The 16,715-nt window shown below is 38.7% G+C and overlaps 1 protein-coding gene across 2 annotated transcripts in view; it reads right to left on the reverse strand.

Annotated features, from left to right (window-relative positions):
- Positions 1-4,538: 4,538 nt before the first annotated feature.
- GUCY1B1 (guanylate cyclase 1 soluble subunit beta 1) overlaps positions 4,539-16,715 on the reverse strand; it is a 45,157-nt gene continuing 32,980 nt past the window's right edge. For both annotated transcript variants that reach the window (XM_029952167.1, XM_029952199.1), the window contains exons 6-14: positions 16,111-16,341; positions 15,580-15,696; positions 14,489-14,622; positions 11,134-11,331; positions 9,156-9,393; positions 7,977-8,117; positions 7,329-7,483; positions 6,862-6,988; positions 4,539-5,723 (exon numbers count right to left, since the gene is read on the reverse strand). In XM_029952167.1, the coding sequence (XP_029808027.1) occupies positions 5,700-5,723; positions 6,862-6,988; positions 7,329-7,483; positions 7,977-8,117; positions 9,156-9,393; positions 11,134-11,331; positions 14,489-14,622; positions 15,580-15,696; positions 16,111-16,341 (1,365 nt within the window). In that variant the 3' untranslated portion in view covers positions 4,539-5,699. The remainder of the gene's footprint in view (positions 5,724-6,861; positions 6,989-7,328; positions 7,484-7,976; positions 8,118-9,155; positions 9,394-11,133; positions 11,332-14,488; positions 14,623-15,579; positions 15,697-16,110; positions 16,342-16,715) is intronic.

Below are 16,715 nucleotides of genomic sequence, written 5' to 3' on the forward strand. Positions count from 1 at the left end.
CAGTTATCAAAAACCTCCCAACGAATAAGAGCCTTGGGCACGATGACTTCCCTGGGGAATTCTACCAGACATTTAAAGGAAAGTTAATACCCATTCTTCTCAAGCTATTCCAAAAAATAGAAAAAGAAGAAAACTTCCAGACTCTTTCTATGAAACCAGCATTACTTTGATTCCCAAACCAGACAGAAAGCCTAAAAAAAAAAAAGAGAACTACAGGCCAATATCCTTAATGAGTGTAGATGCAAAAATCCTCAAAAGCAAATCAAATTCAACAGCGTATAAAAAGAATTATCCACCATGATCAAGTGGGATTCATTCCTGGGTTACCGGGCTGTCTCAATATTCACAAATTAATCAGTGTGATACATCTCATTAACAAAAAAAAAAAGCTAAAAACAATATCATGCTCTGGATAGATGTAGGAAAAGTATTTGACAAAAAACAGCATTCTTTCTTAATAAAAACTTTCGAGTAAGTCAGGATAGAAGGAACTTACTTAAGCATCATAACAGCCATTTATGAAAAGCCCACAACTAATATCATCCTCAATGGGGAAAAACTGAGAGCTTTCCCCCTGAAATCAGGAACACAACAGGGATGTCCACTCTCACCACTGTTATTTAACCTAGTGCTGGAAGTCCTAGCATCAGCAATCAGACAACAAAAGGAAATAAAAGGCATCAGAATCAGCAAAGAAGAAGTCAAACTTTCAGTTTTCGCAGATGATGATACTACTCTACATGGAAAAGCCGACAGATTCCATCAGAAGCCTACTAAAATGGATCCATGTATTCAGTGAAGTCTCAGGGTACAAAATCAACATACAGAAATAGGTTTCATTTTTATACACCAATAATGAAGCAAAAGAAAGAGAAACCAAGAAAATTTCACAAAAAATTATTAAGTACCTAGGAACAAACCTAACCAACGAGGTAAAAGATCTGTATGATGAAAACTATAGAAAACTTATGAAAGAAATTGAAGAAGACACAAAGAAATGGAAAAACATTCCATGCTCATGGATTAGAAGAATAAACATTGTGACAATGTCATTATTATCCAAAGCAATCTATACATTCAATGCAATCCCAATCAAAATTGGGTCATCAATCTTCTCAAAACTAGAATAAACTATCCTAAAATTTGTATGGAACCACAAAAGACCTTGAGTAGCCAAAGTAGTACTGAAGAAGAAAACCAAAATGAGAGGCACGACAATCCCAGACTTTAGCCTCTACTACAAAGCTATAATCATCAAGGTAGTATAGTATTGGCACAAAAACAGACACATAGACCAATGGAATAGAATAGAGAACCCAGAATTAAACCCACAAATGTATGGCCAATTAATCTTTGACAAAGCAGGAAAGAGTATCCAATGGAAAAAAGACGGCCTCTTTAACAGATGGTCCTGGGAGAACTGGACAGCAACATTGCAGAAGAATGAAACTAGACCACTTTCTTACACCATACACAAAAATAAACTCAAAATGGATGAAGGACCTAAACGTGAGACAAGAAATTATCCAAAACCTAGAGGAGAAAGCAGGAAACAACCTCCTTGACCTCAACCACGGCAATTTCCTACTCAACATATCTCCAAAGACAAGGGAATCAAGAGCAAAAATGAACTATTGGGACCTCAGCAAGATAAAATGCTTCTGGGGACCCCTGGGTGGCTCAGTCGGTTAGGCGTTCAGCTTTGGCTCCAGTCATAATCTCAGTTTGTGGGCCGAGCCCTGTGTCGGGCTCTGTGCTGACACCTAGCTCAGAGACTGGAACCTGCTTCGGATTCCGAATCTCCCTCTCTCTTTGACCTTCCTCTGCTAGCACTGTCTCTCTCTGTTTCTCAAAAATAAATTAAAAAAAAACATAAAAAATTAAAAAAAAGATAAAACGCTTCTGCAGGGCAAAGGAAATAATCAATAAAACCAAAATAGGCAACAGACGGAATGGGAAAAGATAGTTGCAAATAACACACCAGATAAAGGGCTAGTATCCAAAATCTTTAAGGAACTCACCAAACTCTACACCTGAAAAACAAATAATCCAGTGAAGAAATGGGCAAAAGATATGAATAGACACTTCTCCAAAGAGGACATCCAGATGGCCAACAGACACATGAAATGATGCTCAGCATCACTCATCATCAGGGAAATACAAATCAAAACCACATTGAGATACCACCTCATGCCGGTCAGAGTGGCTAAAATGAACAAATCAGGAGACTATAGATTCTGGCAAGGATGTGGAGAGATGGGCACCTTCCTACACTGTTGGTGGGAATGTAAACTAGTGCAGCCACTCTGGGAATCTGTGTGGTGATTCTTCAAAAAATTAACAATGGAACACCCCTATGACCCAGCAATAGCCCTGCTAGGGATTTACCCAAGAGATACAGAAGTGCTGATGCATAGGAGCACATGTACCCCAATGTTCATAGCAGCACTGTCAACAATAGCCAAAACATGGAATGAGCTTAAATGTCCATCGACTGAAAAAGGGATCAAGAAGATGTGGTTTATATATACAATGGAGTACTACAAGGCAATGAGAAAGAATGAAATCTGGCCACTCATAGCTCCTGGGCCTCTGTGGGGCCTCACGGGGTCTCCAGTTCCCAGTGCCAGAGAGCTGCCTGGGTCTTTTCTGGAGCTGTCAGCAGCTGACTGTGGGCGCCAGGGCCAAAAAGGAGCCCAGGGTGGGCTGCAGTGTGGGGATGGCGCCGGTGGGGGCACAGATCTCCTGTATCCTCCACAGTGTGGGGTGGCTCCTTCTCTAGCTCTGGAGAAGAGCCTCTACTCAACACCTTCAGGATGGAGGCCAGTGGAGACCTCAGGGGCAGGTTGGTGCTGCTCACGCACCCAAAGGGCAGATAATTTGAAAAGGAATTTCTTAAAAGAAGATAAAAAAATGACAAACCAGCACTTGAAAAGACGTTCAACATAAGTAGTCATTCAGGAAATACAAATCAAAACCACAGTGTGATGGCACTTCAAGCACACGGGAATGGCTTGGATCAAAAAGATGGACAATAGCAAGTGCTGTCAAGAATGTAGAGAAGTTGCAACTTTCATACACTGTCGGTGGGAAAGAAACCTGTTGCCCCTTTGGAAAGCAGTTTAGGAGTTTGTCAGTTAAACCCAGAGCGCCGTATGACCTAGAAATTAAACTCCTAGGTTTACTACCAGAGAACTGAGAACATAGATGAACACAAAAGCTTGTACAGATGATCACAAGTATGACTCATATTAACCAAAATTGGAAACAACTCAAATGTCCATTGGTTTATGAAGGGATAAACAAAATATGGTATATCCATACAATAGAATATTATTCAACTATAACAAGTAATGGAATACTGATTTATGTTACCACATGGATAAACCTTGAAAACATTCTGCTAAGTCAAGGAAGCCAGATACGAAATGCCACGTGTTGTATGACCCAGTGTATATGGAATGCTCAATATGGGTAAATCTTTAGAAACAGGAAATAGATTAGTATTGCCAGGGGCTGAGGGAATTGATTAATTGGGTTTCCTGCTAATGATTACAGATTTGGTGGGGGAGTAATGAAAATATTTTGGATACATTTGTTGTGCAGCTTTGTAAATATACCAAAACCACTGAATTGTACGCTTCTAAAAAGTAAATTTTCTAGTATGTGGGTGAATGCTCACCAAAAGAAATAAACTCCAGCAGACCACAAAAAGCTAGAAAATGAATTAAAGACAATTGTCAAAAATTTAGCAAATTTTTAATAACTGTAGCATCCAGGTGCTCAGTGAATGGCTGTGCCCTGAATGAGTCCTTTAACCTTGTCTTTATGTTTTAAAATTCTTACCACCACCAACAAAAACGTTGGTGAAATAACTGAACAGAAACAGTTAAAAGAGGATGAAAACAAACAAACATGAAGGGGTCATCAGGGTCAGTGCAAGAGAGAGAGGTCAAGGAACGTAGACATTCGGAAGATACGCAACGTGAATGCACAGAACACATGTTGCACGGGATGGGAGGGGGTCTGGAGACACTCACTGAGCGTCTGCCGCTGGAAGAGGCGGAGAGCCTCCTCCCGTGGCGTTAGTTCAGCTTTAAGTGAGACCCTCACGTAACTCTGCTGAGTCTCTCTGCTGCCTCCTGCTCCCACCTGACCTTCACGCCCTCCTGTCTCATTCTCTATGTAGTCTCTCAGTACCCTACATTGGTTTAACACTACAAATGTCACATGTTGTCATTATTTGTATGTGTGTCGTTCCCTCCTGAAAGACTGAGATCCTCAAGGAATGACGTAATTTCCTACTGATCCATGGATCTGTCCCTCCCACCCCCCAGGTCTAGTCTTGCTTGGGCCATTTAGTTGGTACTAAAGAAAAAGAGTGTTTGCGACTAAGCCTAGCCATTCAACTTCATAATGACAGTGAAACAAAGTGAAAGTGCAGGAGAGGGAAAATTATAAAATGAGTGTATAAAAATGGCAATGATAACATGCCCACTAATGACATTAATACCATTTTTGATGAAATAAAAACTGTGTAGAGACAAGTGGAAAAAATAATTTATTACAGATTCTCTTACACAGGAACATGGAACATTTATACATATATTGACGTGCTGATACGAAATGCTAAATTTAAAGACAAACATTTTTTCACAAATGTAGTTGCACTATATTTTATAAAGGTAGATATTAATAAATTATTTAAGAACAACAGGCCAGTTATTCCAATAGGGATGCATTTCTGTGTCAAAATTAAAATAACATTTCTGAATCTGATGGTCTGGTTATAACCACATTCTTCCAAGCTAAGAAAAAGAACCTCATTTCAGGAAATAAAAAGCCAGAAATGGCTCTTACAAGAATATCCCAGCATTGCTTCTGATTTTATTCTCGGATGGGGTTAGAGTCCTGACATTTATCACAGGCTAATGTAGTAGCTCACTGTGAAACAGTGCAGCTTTTTATAAAAGCTGCATGTTGTTAACATAAGGCATATAGCATTAACTACAGAATGTTAGAGGAATTGTAATGCCACATGATTTGAGTGAGCAACCTAATGTTTTAGGAGCAGAAATGTGCATTCTAGACTTTTGAAGAAAAATTAGTACAGTTCAAAATAGTCACTGTTTTCTTAGCATGGTATATTGATTCTTATTTTGGGAATCTGAAAATAAATTGCATTTTTTCCCTAAAACTTAGAATTCACTCTTTTACAAAACGATTTCTATGATGATGTACACCAACACGATATAAACTTTGTTATATGTTATTAGAGTCATTAAAATATACATATACATATACATGAAGCACTAAACAGATTTGGCAAACCATGATATGATATATACACATGACCAAATACTGTTCAGTATCATTTAATTAAATTCAACAACTGTGTATTGGGTGCCTACCACTTGCAAATTACCAAGTTAAGTAATGCTTGTAGTAGATCTTACCACACATGAAATTCACATTATCCACATCTAAAGCCAAACTTTAGGTAATATACTAAACCTTGAAAATTATCAAAAGCAGAGCTAAGGTTGAATAACAAAAAATGAAAGCTATGTCTAAGAGAAAGGCTTGGGGTCACTGCGAAGGTCAAAGCGAAATCTGTGTCCACAGGGAATAACTGCTTTGCGTGTGACAGGGACAGCTGGATCCCGTCCTGCAGTCCCCGTCATCCCACAGTCTGAAATTCAGTTAGCGTCCTGCGCTGGTTCCTTTAAAGAGAGGAATAAATCAGGATTCATTTTTAGTGATCATAAAGCTTGCAGTATCCCCCAAATATTTTCTTTCTTTTTTCGTTTCTTTTTTTTGGGGGGAGGGTCATTTCTTTTTTTGAGATCTGCATGCATATCTGTTTTTCTAAGTCTTCCCACCATAATTCGGGGTGAAACAAGGGCCACCCGCCTAAAATGAGCAACACTTGAGGTAGGGCTTAATTTATCAGAAGACCATCAGTAAGCATGCCAAAACCACAAGTAAATTATTGAAAGTAAAAAACAGCAGAAAGAAGATAAAGATAAATATTTTAAAACTTGGCATTCCATTCCTTTTAGGACTTATGCTCTACCAGCATTTTTAGGGGATGTATACATACGGAAAAAGAAATATACTCAAGTACTCTTGCCTTCTCTAAAGAACCACTACATTAACAGGGGAACAAAGTATCAAACTTGCTTCTGATTGAGCTCCCCATGCTGGGAACAAGGTGGGCGCGGCTTTGGTGGGTACCAGCCCAGCGTGAATCGTGACAGCAGTTTGCAGGGCCATCATCTAAAGTCAACTCTAGCACGTGGTCCTCCAGCTAGCGGACAACCGCAGCACGAGCACGAATCTGAGGTTCCCCTGTGCAATCATCTAGATTCTGGAAAATTATAAATCACTCTCCCTTCTAGGAAAAATGCACGAGGGCCTAGGATATCTCCACAGGGAGATGGCTTGGCCCTTCGAAGGATCTGAAGTTTCATGATTAAGAAACCTCCCATAACTCGCAGTCCTGACTCTGCCCAGATGGTGATCTCCGAACCCCGTAAGGAGCTAAGGAAAGAATCCAGGGAGTCCCTCACCACCCTCTCACCTCAGCCAGATTATGGAGGAAGAACCAAAAACAGGTCTTCTCCGTCTGGTGCTTTTGATTTTAGTTCCATCAGAGGACAAAAGGCAGCACAATAAAGTATCCCCTAAGTCTGTATTGTTTGGCTTGGCTCATTAATGTTTCAGTACTTCCACGGCTTTACCTGAGAGTTCATTTCAAGAATTCTTTCCAAATGAGACATATTTTCAGTGATTATAATTTAGCTCCCTGTATTTAGATTCTGCCTTTAAAAAATGGAACTACAGGCTGATGAGTCATACCTCTGTTCCTGTATTTTTTCTGGATAGAAACCAAACTTGCATTGGCTCTTTTTTACCCTTCATGGACACTGGGCCTCTGTGCTCCAAATGGAATTGTGGATCTGAGTTTTCTGGAGTCATAAGACACCTAAAAGGTAGGGGACAAGGAAAAAGGAAAGGCATATTGGGTATGGTTGTATGGAGAAAGTGACATGAACTGAAGTTCAAAATTGAGACAGAAATGACACATGTTAAAGTTGCATGTAAAGGTAATGCAAGATTTTAGTAATGGTGATCATACAGCAAATGCCTAAGGTGGTGTGGATTCATCAAAAGTGGGAGTGATGATCTGTTCTCAAATAAAACATAAACAATCCTAAAAGCATAAGAGATGACTATTTAGAAGTTACAAAATCATGCAGAGTTAAACCACATGCAAAGAGACATTTTTCTTGCAAATCAGCAAATACCAAGACCTGTTCCCTTACCTGTATGTATATTCAGACACATTTATTTTTCCCTTTTCTCCAGTGGTTTCTGTTCTGCTTGTGAGGTTAACAGTATTTCCAAAAAGACAGTATCGAGGCATCCTCTGGCCAATGACACCAGTAACTACTTCTCCGGTGTGTATTCCTATTGTTATCTGCAGAAATCAAAGCTTTGTTCCAATAAGTTTGATCACTAAAACACCAGTTTCTTATTACTTTATATTACAGAATAATGTAAAGTCATCATAAAGAAATCATAAGAATCCTCTAGAAAAACTCCAAGTGTATTACCAACAAAATAAAACCCCTCACAAAGTCTGTCTCCCAAGAGAAATATTCTTTTTCTAAAGTCCAAAAACTTCAAAGATATGAATCTGGCAACTTATATAAGACACAGGAAAGAGATTTTAAAAAGTAATCCAGAAAGGACAGGAAATTTGACCTCCTCCTAATGATTTCAGTACATGGAACAAACCAGGTAATTTCAAAGAGGTGGACAGATTTCCCATCTCTATGAAAAAGTGTAGTACAATGGGTTCAAAAAAATTATAGTCACTGTTGTCAAGGTGTCTTCCCTAGTAAAGAATGTGAGTCAGTTGCCCACAGAGGTCTGCTACTACCATCATAGTATCTATTTTATTTACTAACCTGAACAGATTCGCCATCTACTTGAACCTGGCCAGCAATTTCCATCATGTCCAAGGCCAGGTGACAAATGGATCGTGCGTGGTGGATGCACGGCTCTGGTAAGCCACTCACTGTCATGTACTTATCACCAACCGTCTCCACCTGACACAGCACATATATTTACACATTCATTGGTTAGAATAAACATTACTGTTTCATTTGCTACCCTGATATATAAACAACATTTTCCCAAGGCTACCAGTAACTGTAAACTTTCTTCCCCTGACTTCTTTTCAAATTCTAATACATTCGATTCCAACAAGATGAAACCTTATAATTATTCAAAATTTACACACAGCACTTGAGGACTTTTTGGTTACAGCTAGGTATGGACACAGCATTATTTTCTCCCTAGGGATTCCTGGTTTCTCATGTCAGACACCTCAGAACGATGTGCTACTAATATCTCCCTAAAATAAGGGTGGTTTATGATACAAGAGTCGCTGCCCAACGTCCAGTGGTTTATCATGTTCAGTAACCACTTACATTCATGATGTGCCCACAAAGTGCTACCCTCTACCTCAGAAAACCACTATAAAATAAACAGTCCTTGCGGCACTCCTATTACTTCAGAGGCCTAGAGATGGCTTGGTTAACATTCTTGCTTTTATGAAGCACTAGTCCCCTGATTCATTTTTTCCAATATTATATTTGTTTTTAACTGAAACAAAGAGCAGAAATGCCTTATAAATGTTTATCTTCAAGTCAGTGTCATCTACAAGCAAATCCGAGTCCCCAGTCTCCTTCTCATGCTCCAAGACTTCTTTACTATTCAAAGCATTTATGTATTTCTGTAAAAATATCTCCGAGAGAGCACTAAAATGAATGCTATGTTTACATGATGGGTGAGAAATAGCCAGTGCAGATTCATTAATGTAAGTGCAAATACGCTGCGGAACATTTCATTTGAACTAGGGAACCATCAGCTCTATTCATTTTGGTTACAGGGAGGAGAAAGGTTTACAACAAGAGTAAATTATTTAAGAAAATGGTAAATAGTGGATGCGTAGAGGCTTACTGTACCAAGGCCGTAAGGCTACAGTCAGAGAACGGTGCCTGTTGTACCTTGGAACCTAGGGTCTTAGGGCCTCAAAATTCAGACTCTGAAGGGCACTGCACTTGGATGTCATCTGGACTTGCCTTATAAACAAACGGATTTTTCCGGGAGTCAGTAAGTGTGTCAAATCTGGTGTAGAGGTCATTGAGGAGGTTTACAATCTTCATGGCCCCTTCTCCAGATGCGTGCTTGCTACAGAAGGCATTGAAGCCCACAATGCCACTGAAGAGGATGGTCACATTGTCGTATCTCTTGGCAGGCACTGGGCGCTTGTGTCTCAGCTCATTGGCAACGGATGGAGGGAGGACAGAATACAAAAGCCTGTTCATGGGATGGGGAAAAAGCCACAGGAAGAAAGGTTGGGAATCACAGAGCTTTGATGTCATTTGTATATTGTACACCTGGAGTCTTATGAGACACCCATTACTAGCCATATATGTAAGTTATCGAAAGTACCATAATTTATGCGCTTTAATCACATGCAATACCTCCAAATCCAAACCGATTCAAACCAAATGGAAATAAACCAAACAAACAAATCGGCAAAGCAGAAGACTGGCAATAGGAAATCCGAGTTCTCATCTGTGGTACTGAATTGTGACCTGTTATTACTGTATTCACAGGTGTCATTACTAGAACTTAGAACACTGTCTGAGCAGCATAATACCAGGACCTTGTTTATCTCTTAGGATTCAGACATTTACCTGAATTTGTATAAATACTGTTAAACCAAGTAGATCTCCTCCCAGTCTCATTCATGCCTTACTCTTCCGTGGAAGAAACAGATAAAACAGGTGGAGCCTGGGCTCGGCAAGAAAAAATTGTATCTCCATAGGCAATCCTGTGATTGCTTGATGCATCAGGGACCATGAGGAGGCACAAGTGTGGTAACACAGGGAAGGGGCTGAAAGCCGAGAGGCTGGTAGGAGAGAAGCAGAAACTAGGGCAGCTGACGGCTTCTGGCGTGAGGACCCAGAGGAAGCACGACGTCTCTGCCTTTTTCTTCCCCACAAGCAGAGGACGTACTACGCTAAGTTTAATCTTACAAGCTTCATATAATGTGTTATTTTCAGGGATGAAATTGTACCACATACCAATAAAACATACAGCTTGAATTGTTTTTTCAAGCAGTGGGAGGAATTTGAGCCGCCTGTCCCACATACTTTCTGAAACCTGCAAAAGACCTGGATAGATTAAGGGCTCTCTTTAGGGCCACAAGGAAAGGAAAGAGGTCTCAGAGAAACTAAATGTAGCTTTCAGCTTCTTTATTATAGGAAGGTCAAGACAAGTGAATTAAGAAGCTATGTATAGACAGACGTTAAATGTTCTTCTCTATTTCATCCATGTTATCAATAAATAGTTAACTGATGTGTTTATGTATGGGCCCAGCACCCATTTAAGGGCAACTACACATATAGCAATGCAAAGAAAAGTACAGAAAGTGATACTGTTATCAATACTGGGTGTTCAAATAGAACGAAATAGTTCTTATGAGAAATAAGACAGGTCTGCTCAATTCTCCAACAAGATAGTTGCCAATAATGTAGCATTAAAATTGAACACCCAAGAGCCTGGGTAAAATCTCTTATGAATGTCCAGTGATTTAGTGCCTTTAATGAATGCACTAGTATGCACACGGCATATCTGAATGAATTATTTGAAGGTCAATTCTAAGTACAGTGTTCACTGTATCTCTGAGCAGCCAGCCAGCCCCCGGCACACAGAGGATGCTTAGTACATATCTCTCATAGGAAGCAATGAATGAATGGATAGTTCACCTTCAAATACACATTTGGCTTATTGTATTGATTTTCAGGGAGATATTATGACATTTATCCTTTCAATTTGGTTTGTAAAACTAGAAGACCTATTTATTTCCACTACTATAAGACTGATTTATTTCTGTATGCATAATTTCTTTCTAAGTGATGTGGAAGATTCTTATTTACTACTCTAGAGCTACAACAGGTTTCATGCCTTTTCTAGTTTGGTCACCAAACTTAACTGTAGTAGGCTCACAATATACGATGTCCCTCCTTACCCACAAGGTTACATTCTTACGTGTCTGTCTTTTTCTTTTCATCTTCCAAGGCTCTTAACGTGAGCTGCAGCCTATCTGTGAGGATCTCCAGTTCTTGGGTCAGTTTGTATTCCTCTCTGAATTGCTCTCCCAGCAGGACGAGATCACGCGTGGCGTCGTGCAGGGGGATGTCACTCAGATACAGACCTCTCCTTGTCAGATCGTCCAGGTTCATCACGCTGTGGGATGGGAAATGGGGGAAAGTCAGTGCCAACCTGTCTACACGCTGTCAAGGAGTAGAATCCTGTCATCTCCTACCATCCAATAGGTCAGCCTAAAGACAAAAAAAATTGGAGAGTTGCATGAAGAATATAACTTCACTCTTTCATATATTTAAAAATGTATCAAAGAGCAGTGAAGTTGACATGCATTTTTGCCAAATCTCACCTTTTTGATTCCATCAGCCTAAATGGAAAGAAAAAGTAGAAATCCATCCTGTGAAAACTGCTGTATTTAACACTAGGCTGTTATTCACTGCTATCACATTCTTTCCCTCATGATAAAGAGACGAAGAAAAATTTCTTTTTGCCCCCTGTAACTGTGCTTCTTTTGAGGAAACCAGTTCATTGTTGCCTTATGAATCCTTTGACTCTTGTAACTGGTTGCTTTTCCCTTTAAGATCAATGATCAAAAGTTTACAGATTTATGGCCTATCTTTCACATGTATTTTATGTATTTGTAACCTTCTGACATGTATTTTATGCGCTACTCTAACTTCTGATTCTAATTACTTTACTACTTTTGTTTGCTTTGAAAATTCTTCTCATTTAAAAAAATTTTTTTTCTGTTTTTTATTTATTTTTGAGAGACAGAGAGAGACAGCATGAGCAGGGAGTGTCAAAGAGAGAAAGGGAGACACAGAATCCGAAGACAGGCTCCAGGCTCTGAGCTAGCTGTCAGCACGGAGCCGGACGCGGGGCTCCAACCCAGGAACCATGAGATCAGGACCTGAGCCGAAGCCGGACGCTTAACCGACTGAGCCACCCAGGTGCCCCCTTCTCATTTTTGAAACATATAATCTTACTAAATTTTATGCATATTTGTAACCTATGGGGTTTTTTTTTATCAAAGTTATTTTTAGATTAGCAATAATAGGGTGGCTCTGTCGGTTGAGTGTATGACTTTAGTTCAGATCAACATCTCATGGTTTGTGGGATCAAGCCCCACGACAGCTCAGAGCCTGGAGCCTGCTTCAAATTCTGTGTCTCCCTCTCTCCTTCTTTCAAAAATAAATAAACATTAAAAAAAAAGAATAGCATAATAATGTGTATTGATTCAGTGATGATCTGATAAATGACTGCTTTTTAAAAATTTATTTTTTGGTTAAAATGTCTTAAGATTATGTTATTGGTTTTAATTCTTTAAATATACAGTAATAATGTCTGGGCATTCACAGTAAGAATTTCTCTAAAATGACATAAGGAGTTGTGACTTTACTGAAGAATTTTAGATTGATAAAATGTCTCCTTGGTATACATTCTCAGCAGAAATGTCCTCACAACAAAGTCAACACGAGCATGTCAATATAGAAAAGTAAAATGATCACAGAGTTTACTAATGTACCATATGGTCTCTTTAGGTTTTGTTAAAATGCTTATGTATGTTAACGTTGTAGAACAGCTCAGCTCAACAGCAGAACAGACTCATCTGAAAAGAGGCGAGATCACCTGCTAAATGGGATATAAGACCTGCCCATGAGCAGAGAAAGAAAAAATTATAAGCTTAAAATAAAAATGGCTAAAAATTCTCATACGGAGTTTAGAAAAATCTATTCATATCTCACTTTTCTTTGTGTGTGAAAGAGTGGCTATGTGCACAGAGGGAGTGGGGGAGGGACAGAGGGAGACAGAGAACCTTAAGCAGGCTCCATGCTCAGTGTGGAGCCCCACACCGGGCTCAGTCCCCTTTCTCTGGGATCATGACCCAAGCCAAAATTGAGAGTCAGATGCTTAACTGACTGAGCCACCAAAGCGGCTCAATGTCTCACTTTTCTAAAAAATTAATTATTATTTTAATGAACTACTAACATTTTTTCCTAAATTTAAACTAATCATCTTAAAATTATTTAATTTATAAGTGAAATTGCTTTTAGTTGATCTCATTTAATGCGAGCACAAATCTTTCTAAACACATGGACAGGTACCATGTGACAAACGGTGAATGGGTCAAGATGTGACTAATTTCTTCATATGGTAATTAACAAACAGACTCCAAATTTTCTGCTTCTGTTTCCAAAGAGATCTTTATCAGCACGAATAGAAATTGTCCCTATTGAAAAGCTGTCATTCTACTAAAACTCAACGTGAAAAGAGGCAGAAGAAAAAACAAAATACTTATTGATAGAAGATAAAGATATAGTTAGATCAATGAAGTGACTAATAAGGATATAAAAGGTTTATATTCTCTAAGTTTGTCTCTTTTATTTTCATGATGAATATTCTCAGGAAAAAATAATCATTAGTCTTATGTAGTCTTTAATAGTGTATTAATAATATTAAAGGAAGTTACAAAGTTTATTAGAATTTTCAGAAATTTTAAGGCAGTATCTTCAAATGAAAAGTGATTATGGTGGACTTTAAGTTTTTAGCCAGTAGCTCAGCAAAACATGCTTTATTGAAAATGTTACTAAATAATGTGCATAGATTTCAGTCATACAAAGTTATAAATACACAAAACCCTACCTAACAAGTTCCAGTTACTTTTTCTATTTGTCTAAGTAAATTTAGGTATGTTTTTCTTATTCTGAATTCCCATGCATCTTTTGGTAAAATGTTTTGTCAAAATATTATTTGATACTTTTACTTCCCTATGATGTTCACCATAAAAAACATAATTTACATAAATTTCAATGTAATAAGATATTTTGAATAGTATATCCTGATGAGAGTAGCTTAATATTTTCAATATAGGTTAGTTATATTTTAAATCCAGAAGTAATTGTAAAAAGTAATTTATCAGTGCCAGACATAGCCATGTATTAACTCCGTCATATTAGGTGCTCTAGAGAATTTCTTTTCTATGTGACGCCTCTTTGGAAGGTATAAAGCTATACCATTAGCTACCTGCAGATTAGATTTTTTCCATGATCTGATGGCATCCACATTCGGCACACTGATTCAGACAAAACAAATTAAAAAAAAGAATACAGGATTTTTTCTGAGCTTGTTACAAATGTTAAATGAAATTATCCTTGTAACAAAGAAGTGTATAAGCAGGGCTGGTAAAATCAAATTACACTTGAAACATGGAAATGTGATTAAATAAGGTGTTGTTGAATTTCTCCGTTAGCTAAAAATGGGTCCTTCCATCCATTGTACCTGATCTAAAAAAGATTACCTTGGCGAACACAGAAAGAGGATGCTATCGGCTTCAGGTAAGTAGATCATCTGCCCCTTGAGACGTAAGCAGCTGCTCTCAGTCCCGGTCAGCTCGTCCTCACATTCTAATTTCTCTACATCCAACAGTCCTTCCTTGAAAAAGTAAGACACAGCCATTAACTAGTACCTTTCTCCCTACCCAACAAGTTAGCCAAAAGGACACGTGTACTTCATTTCCCGGCAAAGTATGCGGGGGAATAAGTGTACCAAGTAGATCAGGAAGGGCAGTTCACAGAAATGCTGCCAGGTAAGAAGCAAAGCGTTTACCTTGTGAGCACTGCAGAAGAGCGAAGGGAAATCAGAAAGATAATAGCCTTACTACTGCTCGCATATTGTTTTAAAGCTTCTGTGAATCTTATTTCTGATTTTCCTGTATGGCTCCAACATATAATACTAAGTTCTATCAAAGAAGAAACCAAGTGTCTCCATTTCCCACGCTTGCATTCACAGAGTGGCTAGGAGTAGTTCCAAATACATATAGTATGTGTGCGTAAGGCCTTTGCAGCAAGGGCTTCAGCAGGGACAAAGGGTGTACTCCAGGACACGTTTGCTGTATCACTCCCAAGAACAGAAACTGTGGGATCTGGGTGCTCCCTAAATAATCAGCTGAATGAATATTTTATCACTTTTAATTTCCCACCAAAATGGCACCAAGAATAATAGACAATTAAAAAAATATTAAATCAGTGGCTTTGGGTGAAGTTAAAAAAACATATATTTTTAAAATCAGTTCTTCTGATGTCTAAAACGGCACATGGGAGCCGTTTAGGGAGTTAAAGATGTTTGTTTTATTATGTGACATTGAATTGTCCCAACAATACAGCCTCAAAACTTCTGTTAGTTCTGATCAGTTGGTCAGAGTCCCACAGCCACTCAGGCAAACCAAAAATCAATAGCGTTGCCTTTGAAACAGGACTCCCTCTGAGGTTTGGTTTGGATCACTCTATACCTTCTCCATATAATAGAATGGCACAGTAGGTAACTTTCTCTCAGGGACACTTCGAAGATATAGCATCCCTTAGTCACTCACATAAATAATATCTTGATTACCTTGCTTCTCAATACGAAAACCGTATTGATGTGCGAAAGGATCCCATGGAAACTAATGTCAATATGAGGACGAACCAGAGAGAAGACAGACAGCAGACTGCAGTTCCCAGGCTGGAGCTAGAAGGTAGATGAAAAAAAGAGATTATGTGACTAGTAGAAATAATCCTTATGAGTTGAGATTAAATTAAGCCAGCACAATAAGTCTTAAAGAAGGAAATCATAATCATTTAGTACGGGAGTTGCTTATTACTAGGAGGTTACCCATTTTCTCATTAAAAAAAACACAGCATTCCCATGTAATTTTCCCACTGTCTCTATGAGTGATTAAAACAGAAAAAGAATAAATAGCTGTCCTAGGGAAAGTTGCAGTATGCTCAAATACACTGAGCTTGGTTTAAAAAACTTATGTGATACAGGATGTGCTGCACGTTACACGACAGTCACTGTGTTAAGTGAGTAAGTGGCCACACATAACAATTGCAACTTTGGAGCCTTTGTCTCAGGCGCCAAGGAAGTGTGATGTCATTTTACCTGGGGAAGAACTCTGTAAATGGCATTGCCACACTGAGTAACCACCAGGTCCCGGTCAAATATTATGTGGAAAGGAAAAGCTTTGCAGAAGGTATATGGGCTGATGCGTGATTCCTGGGTACCATTTTCTTCAAATCTATCAAGGTCTTCATAAAAATCTTCTTCTTTTGACTCTTTTTCTTCAATTAAGAATTGAGTATGATCACATTCCTCATTTCTTTGCTGAATAACCTGGATTTTTCAAGGGAGGGAGATGATATTACTTGTCTGCATTTCAGTTTACTTAAAATCCTAAGTGCCTAAGAAACTGATTATGAGAAATGCATTTAGAGAGTTAATTTAAAAATATGAATATATGCAAATACTATACATGCCTTAAATAGGAAGCTATTTCTGGATATTGACTTAGGCAGTTTGAAGACTGAATAATTACTTACAATGAAACTGCAAATCTGGTGTGAATCCTTTAGCAGCCCACACGGCCTCTTTGTAGAATTTGGAGAAAAGCACCCCCTTGTCCTGGTGGGCTCAGCCCACTGAACCAGGTACAATTGTACAGTGAACGCCCCACAAACCATACAAAGTGGCTTCATTTAATATGATAA

This window comes from Suricata suricatta, chromosome 1, assembly GCF_006229205.1.
Source record: "Suricata suricatta isolate VVHF042 chromosome 1, meerkat_22Aug2017_6uvM2_HiC, whole genome shotgun sequence".
Lineage (NCBI taxonomy): Eukaryota > Metazoa > Chordata > Mammalia > Carnivora > Herpestidae > Suricata > Suricata suricatta.